Below are 15265 nucleotides of genomic sequence, written 5' to 3'. Positions count from 1 at the left end.
ACTGTAAAGTGAATTGACTATATTTGTGGGCGAACGCGGCAGCCAATTGCGCACAGCAATGTCCCACAAACAGTCGTAGATTGAAAATGACCAATTTATTATTGTTTTTTTTTGGAGGGATTATTATTAGGCTCTGTGTGGAGTAAGGGAACTTGCCCAAGGTTTCGCCCTCTGCCTGGGCTTGAACTCAGGTCTCTCACTCGCAAAGCGAGTGCTCTAACCACTGAGCTACAGGAATATACTGTAAAGTGTAGTGACTGTGTATTTTGTGTAGTCTCTGGTGCACGTGTCTGAGTGACAGGACCAAACAGCACAACCAGAGGACACAGCCTGTGATTGAAGTGGGGGGAATCAATTCAAAACAAACATGTGCGAGCTGTAAACGTGTGGAATAGGCTCGCCAGGGAGGGAGGGAGACACCGATCGACCGACCGACGATGGAAGCAGAAAGTGTCGATTTTTGAACAAACAAGATTGATTTCTGTTGGGAGATAATATCTGGGGCTTCAGGGTATAGTTTGGGGCACAACATGTCAAGCGACTGCCAGGATGGTGGAAGACGAGCTGGATAGACCTTGTTCATCTTTCATCAGGTAGATTCTTATGTTGATTTCAGTCACTGAGCAGTTTGCTCTCAAATTAATATTCAACACTCGACCAACCAAGTGTCTAGCACTTCAGGACGATACGAGGAAAGTAGTCAAGGGAGAGAGTGGGGTGGAGGGGAGACAGTGGAACTCTCTGCCTCAATCCCTCCGCCTTCCCCCCCCCCCCGCCTCTCCTCTTTGAGTGAAGGATGCTGTGTAAGTGCACGCTGTTGTTGTTGATTACATTTCTCTTGTTTCTAGTGAACCTCACGCACGGTTTTACGCATCACAGATCGTCCTTGCCTTCGAATACCTCCACTCACTCGACCTCGTCTACAGAGACCTGAAGCCTGAAAACATACTGATCGACCAATATGGATACATCCAGGTACAGAACACATACATACCACATGCGCGCACACACACACACGCATACCAAATACACACATACACACCAAATACACACACACCACATACTCACTCACACACTCACAAACAAACTCACATTCACACACACACAATTACACACACCACTAATACACGCATACTCGCACACCACTGACACATACACAACGCACACACGCACACCACTGACACATACACACTCACTCACACACATCACTGACACACACACGACACAGACTCACATGCACAACTGACACATACACACTCAGTCACACACACCACACTAGACACACACACACCACACACATGTGCCCCTTCTGTTATTTCTGTGCTCAGACTGTTATTTCTCAACATGGTAGGTGACAGATTTTGGCTTTGCCAAGAGAGTAAAGGGCAGAACTTGGACGCTATGTGGGACTCCCGAATACCTGGCTCCTGAGATCATCCTCAGCAAGGTAAGAGCTTCCCACAGCGTAAAGCTTCCCATCCACATCAGCCTCCCCCACACCTCAGCCCTCATTCTTAACATGTAAAACCCGCAGCATTGTGGAAAACTTTTACACATTCTTACACTTGGCTGTCAATTTAGAAGCCGCTTTTTCCGCCGTTCATGAAGAAGAATCAGCTTCCAAATTCAGACTCAATTTAAGAATTCTCCCACAATCTGCACAATTTTTAAGACAAACTGGTGTCAAAAAGCTTGAGAAGCACACAGTCACTGAACTCTATAGTATATCCTGTGAAGCGCTTTGAGATGTTTCAAAGACGTGATCAGGCGCTGTATCAAATGCCAGGATTATTATTGTTGTTGTTGTTATTTCCAGTGCCTCCGATCACTTCACAAATAATATGAAGGTGGTTTGGTTTGTGACTCTCCCGGGAGGTGAAGGGTTCACAGAGTGTCCGCGTGTTCCATTTGCTACACGTGCACAGCTCTGTGTCCCTGTCTGTCCGACTGAATAGCTGCGCTTATGTCTTTTACGTCCTTTCTCACCATCTGTCGCTCCATAAAGCTTTCAATACCAATACGATTGAGATTTGCACAGCGCCTTTCACGTCAGGAGGACGTCTCAAAGTGCTTGATAATGGGCACCCGAGCTGTGGGGCGAGAGGTGACCAAAAACACAGTCAAACAACAACAAATGATACTTGTATAGAACCTTTCACTGTCGCAAAGATGCCCCAGGACAGTTTGAGACTGACCTTGAATAAGGGGAGGGAGGGAGACGGGGGGCCTCTGGGATGGTTTTCAGTGGTGTATTTGTTTAATCCATGGTTTCTTTCTCAGGGCTACAACAAAGCTGTGGATTGGTGGGCGTTAGGGGTCCTCATTTACGAAATGGCTGCTGGTTACCCCCCATTTTTTGCAGACCAGCCTATTCAGATTTATGAGAAGATAGTCTCTGGGAAGGTAAGCAAAACAACTCACAGCAAAACTGTACGTTTCACATCGGGAGGACATGTTCTGACGAATGGCTTCCCATCCCCACACTACTAGGTCGCACTCTTGAGGGAATGACACAACAACACTTTCACCACATGACACTGACACGGCGCCTTTCACGTCGGGAGGACGTCCCAAGGTGCTGGACAGTCAGGGATCTGCACTCGAGCTGGTGGTTGGGATCAGGAGGGGTAATAACAACAACAAGATTACATTTGTATAGCGCCTTTCACGTCGTGAGGAGGCGGGTAAGAGGGTAAGACACAGACACGATGGGCCAAATGGCCTTGAATCTCTAGACTTCGGTCTTGCTTACGGAAGGTGTTTGATCTTGACCAGAGCTGGTGTGAGGCACCATGTGCAAGCGAGCAGGGCACAAGTAACAAGTTCTTCCTTTTAATCCCTTCAGGTCCGGTTTCCGTCTCATTTCAGCTCAGACCTGAAGGACCTGCTGCGAAACCTGCTGCAGGTTGACCTGACCAAACGGTTCGGGAATCTCAAGAACGGCGTCAACGACATCAAGAACCACAAGTGGTTTGCCATCACAGACTGGATCGCCATCTACCAGAAAAAGGTACAACAGCTCCAGGCTCAGAAGGCACAATCGAAGAGGAAGGTCTTTAGACAGGACTTGAAGGAGGCAAGAACACTCCAATGCAGTGCTGAGGGAACAGTGTATTGCCAGATCCCGTCTGCCTGCGTTTTCCCGTCGTGTCACAAAATCTTTGACGTCCACATGAATTTGTAGGTGAACACAGCAGCAAAGTAGCCACAAACTGATTGTGTTTGGGGGATTGCGGTTTCCTGGCTGCCAATCCCCCAAACAAAATCAGTCGTTCACTCTGTGGCTGTGTCGCTCCAGGCCAGTTGGCTTTAATGTTCACCTACAAATGGGTTTAGAGTTGTGATAATAATAATGAGCTATAACGGTGCAATATCAGGACAGATACCAGGAAGTGTTTCTTTAACAGGAGGGTAATTAACGACTGGAACAGGTTGCCAGGAAAGGGGTGGGGGCTAGCGTGCTGGGACTCATTGATGCTGTGATGTGGAGATGGAGGAGTGGAGCGTCTTGAAGGATGAGATCAAATGGGCCGAACGGCCTTGTTCATCTGAGCTGATCTGGTGCTTTGTTGACTGGTGTGTTGAGTCGTCACAACATCAACATCAGCCAACGACATTTACACAGCACTGGCCTTTCATGTCAGGAGGGCGTCCCAAGGCGTTGGACAGTCAGGGATCTGCACCCGAGCTGGGGGTTGGGATCAGGAGGGACTGGAGGGCGGGGAGAGTGTGGGTAGGAGGGTGACTGAAGGCAAGGTCGAAGAGGAGGGTCATGAAGGAGGCGAGGGAGGGGTTGGGGACATGTATTGTCGCTGTCGGAGCTGTGGTGGGATTAGTGTCAGCATCACGATGGGGAGGGAGTTAGGTACATTACTACGTGACATGGTTTTAACTGGATTCTCTACCTCTCTCTCTCTACAGGTTGAACCTCCTTTTATACCAAAGTACAAAGGTCCCGGCGACTCCAGCAACTTTGACGACTATGAAGAAGAGGAGGTCCGAGTGTCTGTCACCAACAAATGTTCCAAGGAATTTCTGGACTTCTAGAGAATGCCATGTGATTAAAAAGTGACTGGGATATCTTAATACTTGGCCGAGACAAGACAAGCACTGGTTGGATGGGAGCCCACACCATTGTATTTATTGAAAGCGTTTATGTTAAATCTGTGCATTCCACTGGATGGGAGTCCCGTCTTGCTGTGACTTCTCCCATACACGCAGACTTGCTCCACACCCCCTCCTACACCCCCCTCACACATACTCACACACACACCCACACACACCCCCATGGCCCTACAGATTATCACTAATACGCCCACACACTAAACTTCTCTTTTTTTTGCCACCTTTGGATAAATGTTTGTATCTCTTGTGTCTGAACATTACTTATGTTTTGTGTTTTAAAAGACATTTTACTTACAAATTAAAAGCCCTTTAGTTTTTTTTCTAAATGCATTTGTGAGTTGGAGGAAGCACTTTTCCTGGTATGTTTTGTGTCTTTGTGTCTTTGTGTGGGTGGTGTGTGGGTGGTGAGACTTTGCTGACTGTGTGCTGGGAGCCCTGTGATGTATGTAAGACAGGGTAGTGAGTGCTATCATAGCCACCACTCCTTATTGCCCTACTGCGTTGTGGAGATTATTTCATTCAGTCCTAACTAAAGGTTCAGTATTTATTATAATAATTCTTGCATTTGAGGATACAGCACATTATCACGTCTTTGGGACGTCTCAAAGGGCTTCACAAAATATACTATAAAGTGAATTGACTATATATTTTGTAGGCAATGTCCCATAAATAGTCATCGATCTGAAATGTTAACTCACTTTCCTCTCTCCGTAGATGCTGCCTGACCTGCTGAGTGTTCCCAGCAACTTCTGTTTTTATTTCCCACAAACAGTCGTGGATTGAGTGACCAAATTATTATTTATTTTTTATTGTTTGAAGGATTACCACCGGAAAAGCAATCTGCCAATCGACTTACAACCGGGTTCCTATTTACTGCTAGGTAAACAGAGGGATGTGGAGTAAGGAAACTTTCTCAGCGTTTTGCATCCCACTTACACATGGAAATCCCAAAAGTAGATTGTCAAAATGGAATATGCTCTCTTTCTCTCTCTGGAGGGAAGCATCAGCTATCTGGGGGGCATTGCCTTCAGTGTGGGGGGAGGGAGGACCTTTACAGGACAGCTTGTGACGTGCAGCCACCTTAATGTTCTCAAGTCCAAGTCCAATGCCGGGTATCAGGCTTACTCCTGTTTACATCAGCTGCTTAATCCCTAGAGGGAGAGGGAGAGAGAGGTGGGGAGACCTTCACATGCAGAGAGAGATAGAGTGAGAGACCACAGAGAAAGGGAGAGAGAGAGAGACAGGTGGTGTGGTATCTGACTATTGGGAGTTTTATTTAGCATTACTGTTATAAAGCTATCATACCTTGGGAGGTCCATCCTCCCGATGCTTAAGGCGCTTCACAAATGTGATTATTGTGTTTATTGTACAGAGAGATCTCAGCAGGCAATGTTCTCAGAGGAGATCATTTTGGTTCATTTCCATTTTCAGATCACTGCTCAGCGACCCATTCGTTCCTCTCGCAGATCGCGGTCTTCTTCAAGTGACAGGGAATGTCATTCCATTTGCCTGTGGTTGCGAGGCAAGCGCAGTCTTCGGCATTGTTGCTATCGTTGGGTTCTCCAGCTTTCCAGTGCCTTTTAAAGACCGAGAACAATGTTCATTATTTTTTTTGGGGGAGGGGTCAGTTTCTGACACAGACAGAAACCCATCACCGTGCGTACAAATCTCCAAACCAGACTGAGAATTCCCGGCATCCCACCCACCCATGGAAATCCCAGAGATAAGTTGTTGGAATGGAATGTTCTCTCTCCTCCTGGAGGGAAGCATCCTGGTTACCTAATTCCAGAAAGTATTAGGTGCAGGTTACCAAGAGCCAAGGCTGGGTGGGGGAGTTCAGAGCATGCGATGGGGTAACTGCTCGAGTCTAACCAAGTAAAACCACATGACTTGCTATTGATATTCGCTGTCTGGCCAGCTTTCCCACTGCTTGTCCAGCTAGGACCACCCTACTTGTTAGTTAGAGCTTTGGCTGCGGGGTTAACAGGAGCTGAGGGAGAGGATTCCCTGCCCCCAGTGTCTGGTCGGCCCTTCCAGGTCCTGCCAATGAGCCAGGCCGGGCTGTGTTGTTATCAGCATCAGATTGAACCCAATCTTCTGACTGGGAGATGAGAGCATTACCCACTGAGCCAGGCTGACAACCCACTGATAGATCAAATGTAAGAATTACTATAATTGTCAGCTGAGCAATGAGCAGTCATCAATAACAATATAATAATACTTCCATTTGATATAGCGCCTTATCACGTCTTCAAGACATCTCAAAGAGCTTCTAACAACCAAGTTCCTACTTACTGCTAGGTAAACAGAGGCGTGTGTGTGGAGTAAGGAAACTTGCCCAGTATTTCGTCCTGGAATCAAACCCAGGTATCGCGCTTGCGATGCGAATGGATTAACCACTGAGCTACAGGACTGCACAGTACCACAGACTCTCGTGTTCCTTACTTGGGTGTCAACTCGTAACTTGTGCCGTCGACCCATTGCCATTGACCTTCCTTTTCAATGTCACTCAGCCCGATCCAGTTTTCACGGGAGTTGCCTAAGCTTAAAAATAGCTGCAAAGATGGTATTTAAAAGGTTAGAGAATAAATGAGAAACCTTTTTTTATCCTGAAAAGTATCTAGAAAGTTGTAATTTTTGGTTTTACATTTTTCTACCTGTGACAAGTGTGACAAGACGCAGGAATGCGGTGAGGAATTGGTGTCACATCGACTCTTCTACTGTAGGACTTGGAATCACACAGTAGACTCTAAGCTGATGCTCCAATGCAGTGCTCAGGATGGGCCGGGCCGGGCCGGGCTGGCATCAGCAGTGAGTGCCCTGGAATACTGCTGGCTCAGGAACCGGACTAGAGACCGCCACAGAGGGGGGGGGCTCAATTCCCACTTTCCATTGCCAGTTCAGCTCCGAGGAGACCCTGCTTACCTCCCACCCTCCTCTTCCCCCATCTTCCCAAGGGTGAAGTGTAACCATATTCCTTACCTGTTCAGCGATATTGTTGATTACGACGAGGTGTGCCTGCTTCCCAGAACAAGTGTCCTTTGCGTTTTCCCAGGTAAGCGAATTGTTTAGGAAATAATAACACTTTTTATTGAAATTCAGCCAGGCCTTGGGGCACAGCTGCTTTATCAATCCTGGGAATCGGGAATCAAGGGAAAAAATGCTGTACAATCTTTTAAAATATGTCTTATAACACAGTTTGTGCACGTGTGTGTGTGTGTTTGTCTGTATGCGTCAGCCTAGATCAGTTGGTAGCACTCTCGCCCCCAAGTCAGCTGTTTGAGGGTTAAACCCTCATGTCATGCCTTTGAACTCATACAGTCTAAGCTGATGCTCCAAAGCAGAGCCGGGGGGGTGTTGCATTGTCAGAGGTGCCGTCCTTTGGATGAGATGTTAAACTGAGCTCCTCGTCTGCCTGTTCAGGTGGACGTTAAAGATCCTGCGATGCTATTAGAAAGGAGAAGAGGAGTTTCTCTAAAAGTAGTAGTGCGTGTGTGTGTGGAGTATGGAAACTTGCCTTAGGCTGTGCCCTGCCCGGGACCTCTCGCTTGCGAGGCAAGTGCTGTAACCACTGAGCTATAGGACTCCACAATATCAGTAATTGTGCCCTCTCTGTTGCCAGCATCTCCTCGCAGTAACACAGTCACCAGAGCTGTATGCAGTACTCCAGGTCCAGCCTGACCTGCCCTGACATTTGACACCAACACACACAACCTAGGACTGTCCACTGTCCTTACCTGCGTCTTTCATCTCAGACATAACATCCATGAGGTTATTCTGGTGTCTTTTCAACTGTGCGCTGACTGGGAAGTGAAAGGGATCCACATTAACAGGGAGGTCAACAACAACAACAAATTAAGTATGAAGGGAAAGTGTTGCAGAGCTATAATAATGATAATAATATTAATTAAAACAAACATAGTTTCTATAACCATCGGTACAACACGGCAGCCAATTGCGCTCAGACATTGAATGTATGACCAGAGAGTTGCATTCTCACCGTTTCTGATATGAGAAACTTCCTCCATTAAATCAACGTTGATCTGTTTCATCTGTGTGGAAATGGCTGAAACTGAGAAACCAGCGATTAACCAGAGGGTCAGAGGCTTATTTAATAATAATAATAATAATCCTTGCAATTGATATAGCGCTTTTCACGTCGGGAGGACGTCCCAAAGCGCTTCACAGAACTCACTGTAAAGTGAATTGACTGTATATTTGTGGGCGAACGCGGCAGCCAATTGCGCACAGCAATGTCCCACAAACAGTCGTAGATTGAAAATGACCAATTTATTATTGTTTTTGGATTTGGAGGGATTATTATTAGGCTCTGTGTGGAGTAAGGAAACTTGCCCGAGGTTTGGCCCTCTGCCTGGAATTGAACTCCGGTCTCTCACTTGCAAAGTGAGTGCTCTAACCACTGAGCTACAGGACTGCACTATTTCAACAGATTCTTAGATGAAAGGACAGAGCCATAGAGGAGAGGAGAGGATCAGTGCTGGGATGGAGAAAGATCAAGGTATGGTGTTTAATTGTGGGGGGATGGGGAGGGAGGGAGGGGGTCTGCAGACTTTAGAGAGAACAGAAGGCTGAGGGAGGTCAGGTTTGGGCTCCTGACAAACTAGTTCACCATCATTCTCACCGAGACCCACGACCAGAAACTGTCGACACTCCTTACCCATGTCTTTCACCTTAGACAGTTCACCCACGAAGTTACTTTGGTGCATCTCCAACTGTGCAGTTACTGTGAAGTGAAAGGGTTTAACATTACAATAATGATAAATAATAATATTCCTTGTATTGGATACAGCGCCTTATCACGTCTTCGAGACGTCTCAAAGTGCTTCACAGGATATAAGGTCATGTGTAGTGACTGTGTGGTTTGTGGGCGAAACGCAGCAGCCAATTGCGCACAGTAGTGTCCAACAAACCATCTTGGATTAAGTGACCAAATTATTATTATTATCGACTGCACCTTCAGCCAACTTAACCCTCCTACCCTCCACGATCCCTACCTCGGGTTCAAATCCCTGACTACAGTGCCTGGGTACGTCTTCCCAACATGAAAGGCGCTGTGTGAATGTCATTTTGTATTGTATTTTTCTTATATTAACAGGGAGGTCAATAATTTACAAATTTACATTGTATAACGTCTTTCTCTCCATTGTTTCTGATCTGAGGAAGTTCCTCCATTAAATGAGTTTCGCGCCATTCATTTGTGTGACATCGGTGAAACTGCGAAACTAGAGATTAGCTCATATATAACAATAATAATCCTTTTATTTGATATCGCGCCTTATCATGTCATCAGGATTCACTCACAGTTTGATTGTATCTGAGAGTCTCTGGTCATCGACTCAAACCCCATCTTCTGTGTCTGCAACATCGTGGCTGAAACTGAAAAGATCATTGATGTGATGGCTGTGAGGACAAGGTTACAGGAGCTTTAATAGTCTCAGTTGGTCACTGACTGAGAGCTGAGCTAGTGATAACGATAATAATAATGCTTGCTTTTGGTACAGTGCTTTATCATGTCTCAAAGCGCTTCACAGCATATACTGTAAAGTAAAATGACTATATTTGTGGGCGAACGCGGCAGCCAATTGCGCACAGCAATGTCCCACAAACAATCGTAGATTGAAAATGACCAATTTATTATTGTTTTGGGTTTTGGAGGGTTTATTATTAGGCTCTGTGTGGAGTAAGGAAACTTGCCCAAGGTTTGGCCCTGACCCCCCGGGGATTGAACTCAGGTCTCTCACTTGCAAAGTGAGTGCTCTAACCACTGAGCTACAGGACTGCACTATTTCAACAGATTCTTAGATAAAAGGACAGAGCCATAGAGGAGAGGAGACGATCAGTGCTGGGATGGAGAAAGATCAAGGTATGGTGTTTAATTGTGGGGGATGGGGAGGGAGGGAGGGGGTCTGCAGACTTTAGAGAGAACAGAAGGCTGAGGGAGGTCAGGTTTGGGCTCCTGACAAACTAGTTCACCATCATTCTCACCGAGACCCACGACCAGAAACTGTCGACACTCCTTACCCATGTCTTTCACCTTAGACAGTTCACCCACGAAGTTACTTTGGTGCATCTCCAACTGTGCAGTTACTGTGAAGTGAAAGGGTTTAACATTACAATAATGATAAATAATAATATTCCTTGTATTGGATACAGCGCCTTATCACGTCTTCGAGACGTCTCAAAGTGCTTCACAGGATATAAGGTCATGTGTAGTGACTGTGTGGTTTGTGGCGAAACGCACCAGCCAATTGCGCACAGTAGTGTCCAACAAACCATCTTGGATTAAGTGACCAAATTATTATTATTATCGACTGCACCTTCAGCCAACTTAACCCTCCTACCCTCCACGATCCCTACCTCGGGTTCAAATCCCTGACTACAGTGCCTGGGTACGTCTTCCCAACATGAAAGGCGCTGTGTGAATGTCATTTTGTATTGTATTTTTCTTATATTAACAGGGAGGTCAATAATTTACAAATTTACATTGTATAACGTCTTTCTCTCCATTGTTTCTGATCTGAGAAAGTTCCTCCGTTGAATGAGTTTCGCGCCATTCATTTGTGTGACATCGCTGAAACTGCGAAACTAGAGATTAGCTCATATATAACAATAATAATCCTTTTATTTGATATCGCGCCTTATCATGTCATCAGGATTCACTCACAGTTTGATTGTATCTGAGAGTCTCTGGTCATCGACTCAAACCCCTTCTGTGTCTGCAACATCGTGGCTGAAACTGAAAAGATCATTGATGTGATGGCTGTGAGGACAAGGTTACAGGAGCTTTAATAGTCTCAGTTGGTCACTGACTGAGAGCTGAGCTAGTGATAACGATAATAATAATGCTTGCTTTTGGTACAGTGCTTTATCATGTCTCAAAGCGCTTCACAGCATATACTGTAAAGTGAAATGACTATATTTTGTGGGCGAAATGTGGCAGCCAATTGCGCACAGCAGCGTCCCCACAAAACAGTAATTGAGTAATCAATTTATTATTTTTTTGAAGGAATTATTACCCCCAGAAAAGCGATCTGCCAATCGACTAACAACCGGGTTCCTACTTACTGCTGGTAAACAGAGGCGCGTGTGTGGAGTAAGGAAACTATCCCAACATTTTGCCCTGACCGGGAATCGAACCCAGGTCTCTCACTGTGAGGCGAGTGGACTAACCACTGAGCTACAGGACTCCTTGGGAATGATGGGAATACAGCTGCTTACTCTGTACTGCTCCCACTATCAGAATGAGCAGGACCAGAGAAACTCCGAGACCCAGCATGGTCCAGAGAAACAGAGAGGTCTTCCTGTCACTGATCATCCTCCCGGTGAAATCTTGTGAAAGAAAGAAAGGCTGAGGTTAACCTGGACTCTGGTAAACATAACCACAACAATAACTAGAACAACGACAACATACTACATTTACACAGCGCCGTTCACAGCAGGAGGATGTCCCAAGTCACTGAACAGTCAGGCATCCACACCTGAGCTGTAGGTTGGGATCAAGGAGGGGAGGAGGGCGGGGAGGGTTGGGGTAGGAGGGTGGCTGAAGACGCGGTCGAAGAGGAAAGGCTTGAGATGTACCTTGAAGGAGGCAAGGAAGGCCTCGAGGGACTGTGAGATGGAGTTCCAAAGGGTGGGCAGAGAGGCTGAAATCCAGACTGCTGATGGTGGGCTGGGTCAGGCAGGGAATATGGAGCAGGCCAAGTCCATGTGGAGTTAGCTGGTTACAGAGGTAGGGAGAAGCAAGACCGTGGAGGGCTTTGAAAGTCAGGATGAACCCAGGTCCTCTGACTTGCAAGGTGAGTGCTCTAACCACTAAGCTACAGGACTCTTTCTCTGCGGTAAATGTTATGATTCTATAACTACGTGACAGGTTAGTAAAGAGAGCGAGAGGCAAAGAGATGACAGTAAAGAACAAGATATGAGCCCACTCCAAAGCTTGTGTTTTAGAGACAAATCACTCACTTCTCTTCCTGCTGGGGCTGTGGTCATATTCCTCTTCCAGCTTGTCCATCCTCATGATTTCTGCAGGACACAAACAAACGGCAGATTATAAAGTGATCAGAACAATAATAGTGATAATAATTCTTGCATTTGATATAGCGTCTTATCACGTCTTCAAAGAGCTTCACAGAATACACTGTAAAGTGAATTGACTGTATATTTTGTGGTCGAAACCGACTAACAAGTGAACTAACTTCTAGGTAAACGGAGGCGTGTGTGTGGAGTAAGGAAACTTGCCAAAGGTTTTGTCCTGATCCATCTGGGCATCTAACCCAGGTCCTTTCGCTTGCGAGGCGACCACTCTAACCACTGAGATACAGGACTCCACAACTCCACATTGTACTTTCTGATTTATTAATAATAATCCTTGCATTTGATATAGCGCTTTGCACGTCGGGAGGACATCCCAAAGCGCTTCACAGAACACACTGTAAAGTGAATTGACTGTATATTTGTGGGATTTAGTGTTTGCTCTGTGTGCATGAGCCGCTTTTTGTATCCTGTGAAGCGCTTTGAGACGTCTCGAAGACGCGATGAGACGCTCTATCAAGTGCAAGGATTATATTATTATGATAGCTCAATAATCTGCCGTTTGCTTGTGTGTGTGTATCTCGGTGTGCATCTGTGTGTGTGTGTTGTGTGGTATGTGGTGTGTGAGTGTGTGTGTTTGTGTCTGTGTCTGCACAAACTTGTATTTTCTTGGCAATTTGGATTTCCATTCTTTTCCCCCTGATGTGAGCAAAAGTTTTGCACGTTTGCGTAGATACTGTCCTGGGACATGGTGAATGCTCTAAGCCTCTTGGCTGCTCTGGCTACTTTATCCTCCTCTGCGCTGTCGTGGAATAAACTCAATCTGCAGGCGGTGGTGTGCGGGTTACTTGTTTAACAGGAGGTCAGTGATGGGTGAATATGCGCTGACACCCAATTAGACTGGGGTGTATGCATGGCTGACAGGGCAAGGGGAACTCACAAGGGTAAGGGGAAGCTGGCAATCTTTATTTCGCAGCTCACTGTTTGTTCCCCATTCACTGAACTGTTGAAGGTGCAACTTTCAGCTGTGACCTGACCTGGGATTGATGCCCTTGGTGACTGGGGCTGAGACAGTGTGTGACCACAATCATTGCAAACAACGCATTACATTGACACAGCGCCTGTCTTTCATGTCGGGAGGATATCCCAAGGTGCTGGATGGACAGTCGGATCTGCAAGTGAGAGTATGTTTTCTGTGTTTACTGTTTACTGACTATGGGAACTCTCTCCTCGCCGGCCTTCCCGCCACCTCCCTCCACACTGCAGGTCATTCAGAACTCTGCAGCTCGTGTACTGTCCCGCACCAGACACCGCGACCACACCACACCCACCCTCGCTCGCCTCCACTGGCTCCCCATCCCCCAGAGGATCGAATTCAGCATCCTCATCCTCACCTATAAGGCCATCCACAGCCTCGCTCCCTCCTACCTATCCAACCTACTATCCCCCTACCTACCTGCCCGTACCCTCCGTTCCTCTGGCTCCGGTCTGCTCCACGTCCCCCGCCCCAATCGCCCTAACATCGGTGGTCGGGCCTTCAGTCTCTCAGCCCCCAGGCTCTGGAACTCCATCCCCAGTGCCTTCGCCACTTCCTCCCTCTCCTCCTTCAAGGCCGGTCTCAAAACCTTTTTCTTTGACCGAGCCTTCAACTCCCCTCTCGACTCTCTTCCCCCTCCTCGCTCCCTCCCTTCCCTCCCCTCACCCTGACCATTTCCCCCAATGCTCCGGTCCTGACCCAACTGTGCAGCGCCTTGGGACGTCCTCCTGACGTGAAAGGCGCTTTATAAATGGAATCTTGTTGTTGTTGTTGTTGAAGCGCTTTGAGACTTCTCCAAGACGTGACGAGGCGCTACATCAAATTCAAGGATTATTATATTATTACAATTATATAGAATCATAGAATCTTACAGCACAGAAGGAGGTCATTCGACCCATCGTGTGCAATTATTATATTATAACTATATTACTATTATATAATCATTACAATTATACTATTATATTATTATATTATAGTATTACTATATTATTATATTATTACTATATTGTAACTATCATTACTATATTATAATACCTGCGGATTCTCGGCACTTTTGGTTTCTTCTTTTTCCCGCTGATCCTGGGACCTGCTGAGAGCTCTGGGGGGCTCTGGCTTCTCAGGGCTCTTTAATACTCCCCACCCTGACTCCCACCCTCCACGGGGTGGGAGGGGGGTGGGGGAGGGAGGGAGGAGTTTGTGTAGGAGCCGCTCCATCACCATCTGTTTTTATGGAATCGAAACTGGTTACATTGGCAGTTTTGGAGGATGTTTATTTCTCAAGAGAAGCTGGTGACCGGCATCTGGCAGGATCTAGCTGGGATCTAAATATAGCGCGATGGCTGTCGGGCAAGTCTTGTTCCTGATCTCACTGTGTGTGATTGTTGAGATGATTATAAAGGCCTCCAGTCTTGATGTGTGCTGTAGTCCTATAGCTCAGTGGGTAGAGCAAGCGAGGCGAGTGCTCTACCCTCACCTACAAATCCCTTTAAGGAGGGTCTTGAGACCGGCCTTGAAGGAGGCAAGGGAGGAAGCGAGACGAAGGGATTGTGGGATGGAGTTCCAGAGTGTGGCGGCAGAGAGGCTGAAAGCTTGGTCACCGATGGTAGGGCGGGTCGGGTGGGAGATGTGGAGCAGGCCGGAGCCCACTGAATGAAGGGAGTGGGCAGGCAGGTGCTGTGTCAATGTCATGTGTTGTTTGCAATGATTGTGGTCACACACTGTCTCAGCCCCAGTCACCAAGGGCATCAATCCCAGGTCAGGTCACAGCTGAAAGTTGCACCTTCAACAGTTCAGTGAATGGGGAACAAACAGTGAGCTGCGAAATAAAGATTGCCAGCTTCCCCTTACCCTTGTGAGTTCCCCTTGCCCTGTCCGCTATGCGTACACCCCAGTCTAATTGGGTGTCAACACATATTCACCCATCACTGACCTCCTGTTAAACAAGTAACCCGCACACCACCACCTGCAGATTGAGGTTATTCCACGACAGCGCGGAGGCTGAACCGGTCTGCACCTCTGCACCTCCTGCGCTGGCAGCATCAGCATCCACAG

General features: G+C 46.9%; 2 protein-coding genes across 12 annotated transcripts in view; one reads left to right on the top strand and one right to left on the bottom strand.

Moving 5' to 3' along the window:
• LOC103189096 (cAMP-dependent protein kinase catalytic subunit beta) overlaps window positions 1-4455 on the top strand; it is a 41332-nt gene extending 36877 nt beyond the window's left edge. For all 10 annotated transcript variants that reach the window (XM_042344666.1, XM_042344668.1, XM_042344667.1 and 7 more), the window contains 5 exons: window positions 849-975; window positions 1352-1447; window positions 2281-2403; window positions 2846-3010; window positions 3922-4455. In XM_042344666.1, coding sequence (XP_042200600.1) covers window positions 849-975; window positions 1352-1447; window positions 2281-2403; window positions 2846-3010; window positions 3922-4047 — 637 coding nt within the window. In that variant the 3' untranslated portion in view covers window positions 4048-4455. The remainder of the gene's footprint in view (window positions 1-848; window positions 976-1351; window positions 1448-2280; window positions 2404-2845; window positions 3011-3921) is intronic.
• Window positions 4456-4946: 491 nt separating this feature from the next.
• On the bottom strand, window positions 4947-14364 carry LOC103189097 (C-type lectin domain family 4 member E). 2 transcript variants are annotated; one of them, XM_042344715.1, is made up of 12 exons: window positions 14249-14364; window positions 12109-12168; window positions 11365-11475; window positions 10811-10882; window positions 10168-10233; window positions 9448-9522; window positions 8804-8869; window positions 8126-8197; window positions 7863-7928; window positions 7108-7259; window positions 6571-6680; window positions 4947-5702 (listed from the first exon to the last, which is right to left on the bottom strand). In XM_042344715.1, the coding sequence occupies exons 2-12, from the start codon at window positions 12161-12163 to the stop codon at window positions 5558-5560; spliced, it is 990 nt and encodes a 329-aa protein (XP_042200649.1). In that variant the 5' UTR covers window positions 12164-12168; window positions 14249-14364; the 3' UTR covers window positions 4947-5557. The 2 variants fall into 2 exon arrangements, with proteins under 2 accessions (XP_042200649.1, XP_042200650.1); XM_042344716.1 differs by lacking the exon at window positions 11365-11475.
• Window positions 14365-15265: the final 901 nt, after the last annotated feature.

This window comes from Callorhinchus milii, unplaced genomic scaffold, assembly GCF_018977255.1.
Source record: "Callorhinchus milii isolate IMCB2004 unplaced genomic scaffold, IMCB_Cmil_1.0 Scaffold29, whole genome shotgun sequence".
NCBI classification, from domain to species: Eukaryota; Metazoa; Chordata; class Chondrichthyes; order Chimaeriformes; family Callorhinchidae; genus Callorhinchus; species Callorhinchus milii.
This window is presented reverse-complemented; position numbering and strand designations above follow the sequence as displayed.

Bases quoted from the DNA above. Each gene is read 5' to 3' on its own strand.
- LOC103189097 (XM_042344715.1), bottom strand. From the start codon at position 12,163: ATGAGGATGGACAAGCTGGAAGAGGAATATGACCACAGCCCCAGCAGG. The intron at 8,198-8,803 runs GTAAGGAGTGTC...CTGGTTTCTCAG, and splicing joins GTCTAAGGTGAAAGACATGG to TTTCAGCCATTTCCACACAG. The intron at 7,929-8,125 runs GTGAGAATGCAA...TTCACTTCCCAG, and splicing joins AGTTTCTCATATCAGAAACG to TCAGCGCACAGTTGAAAAGA.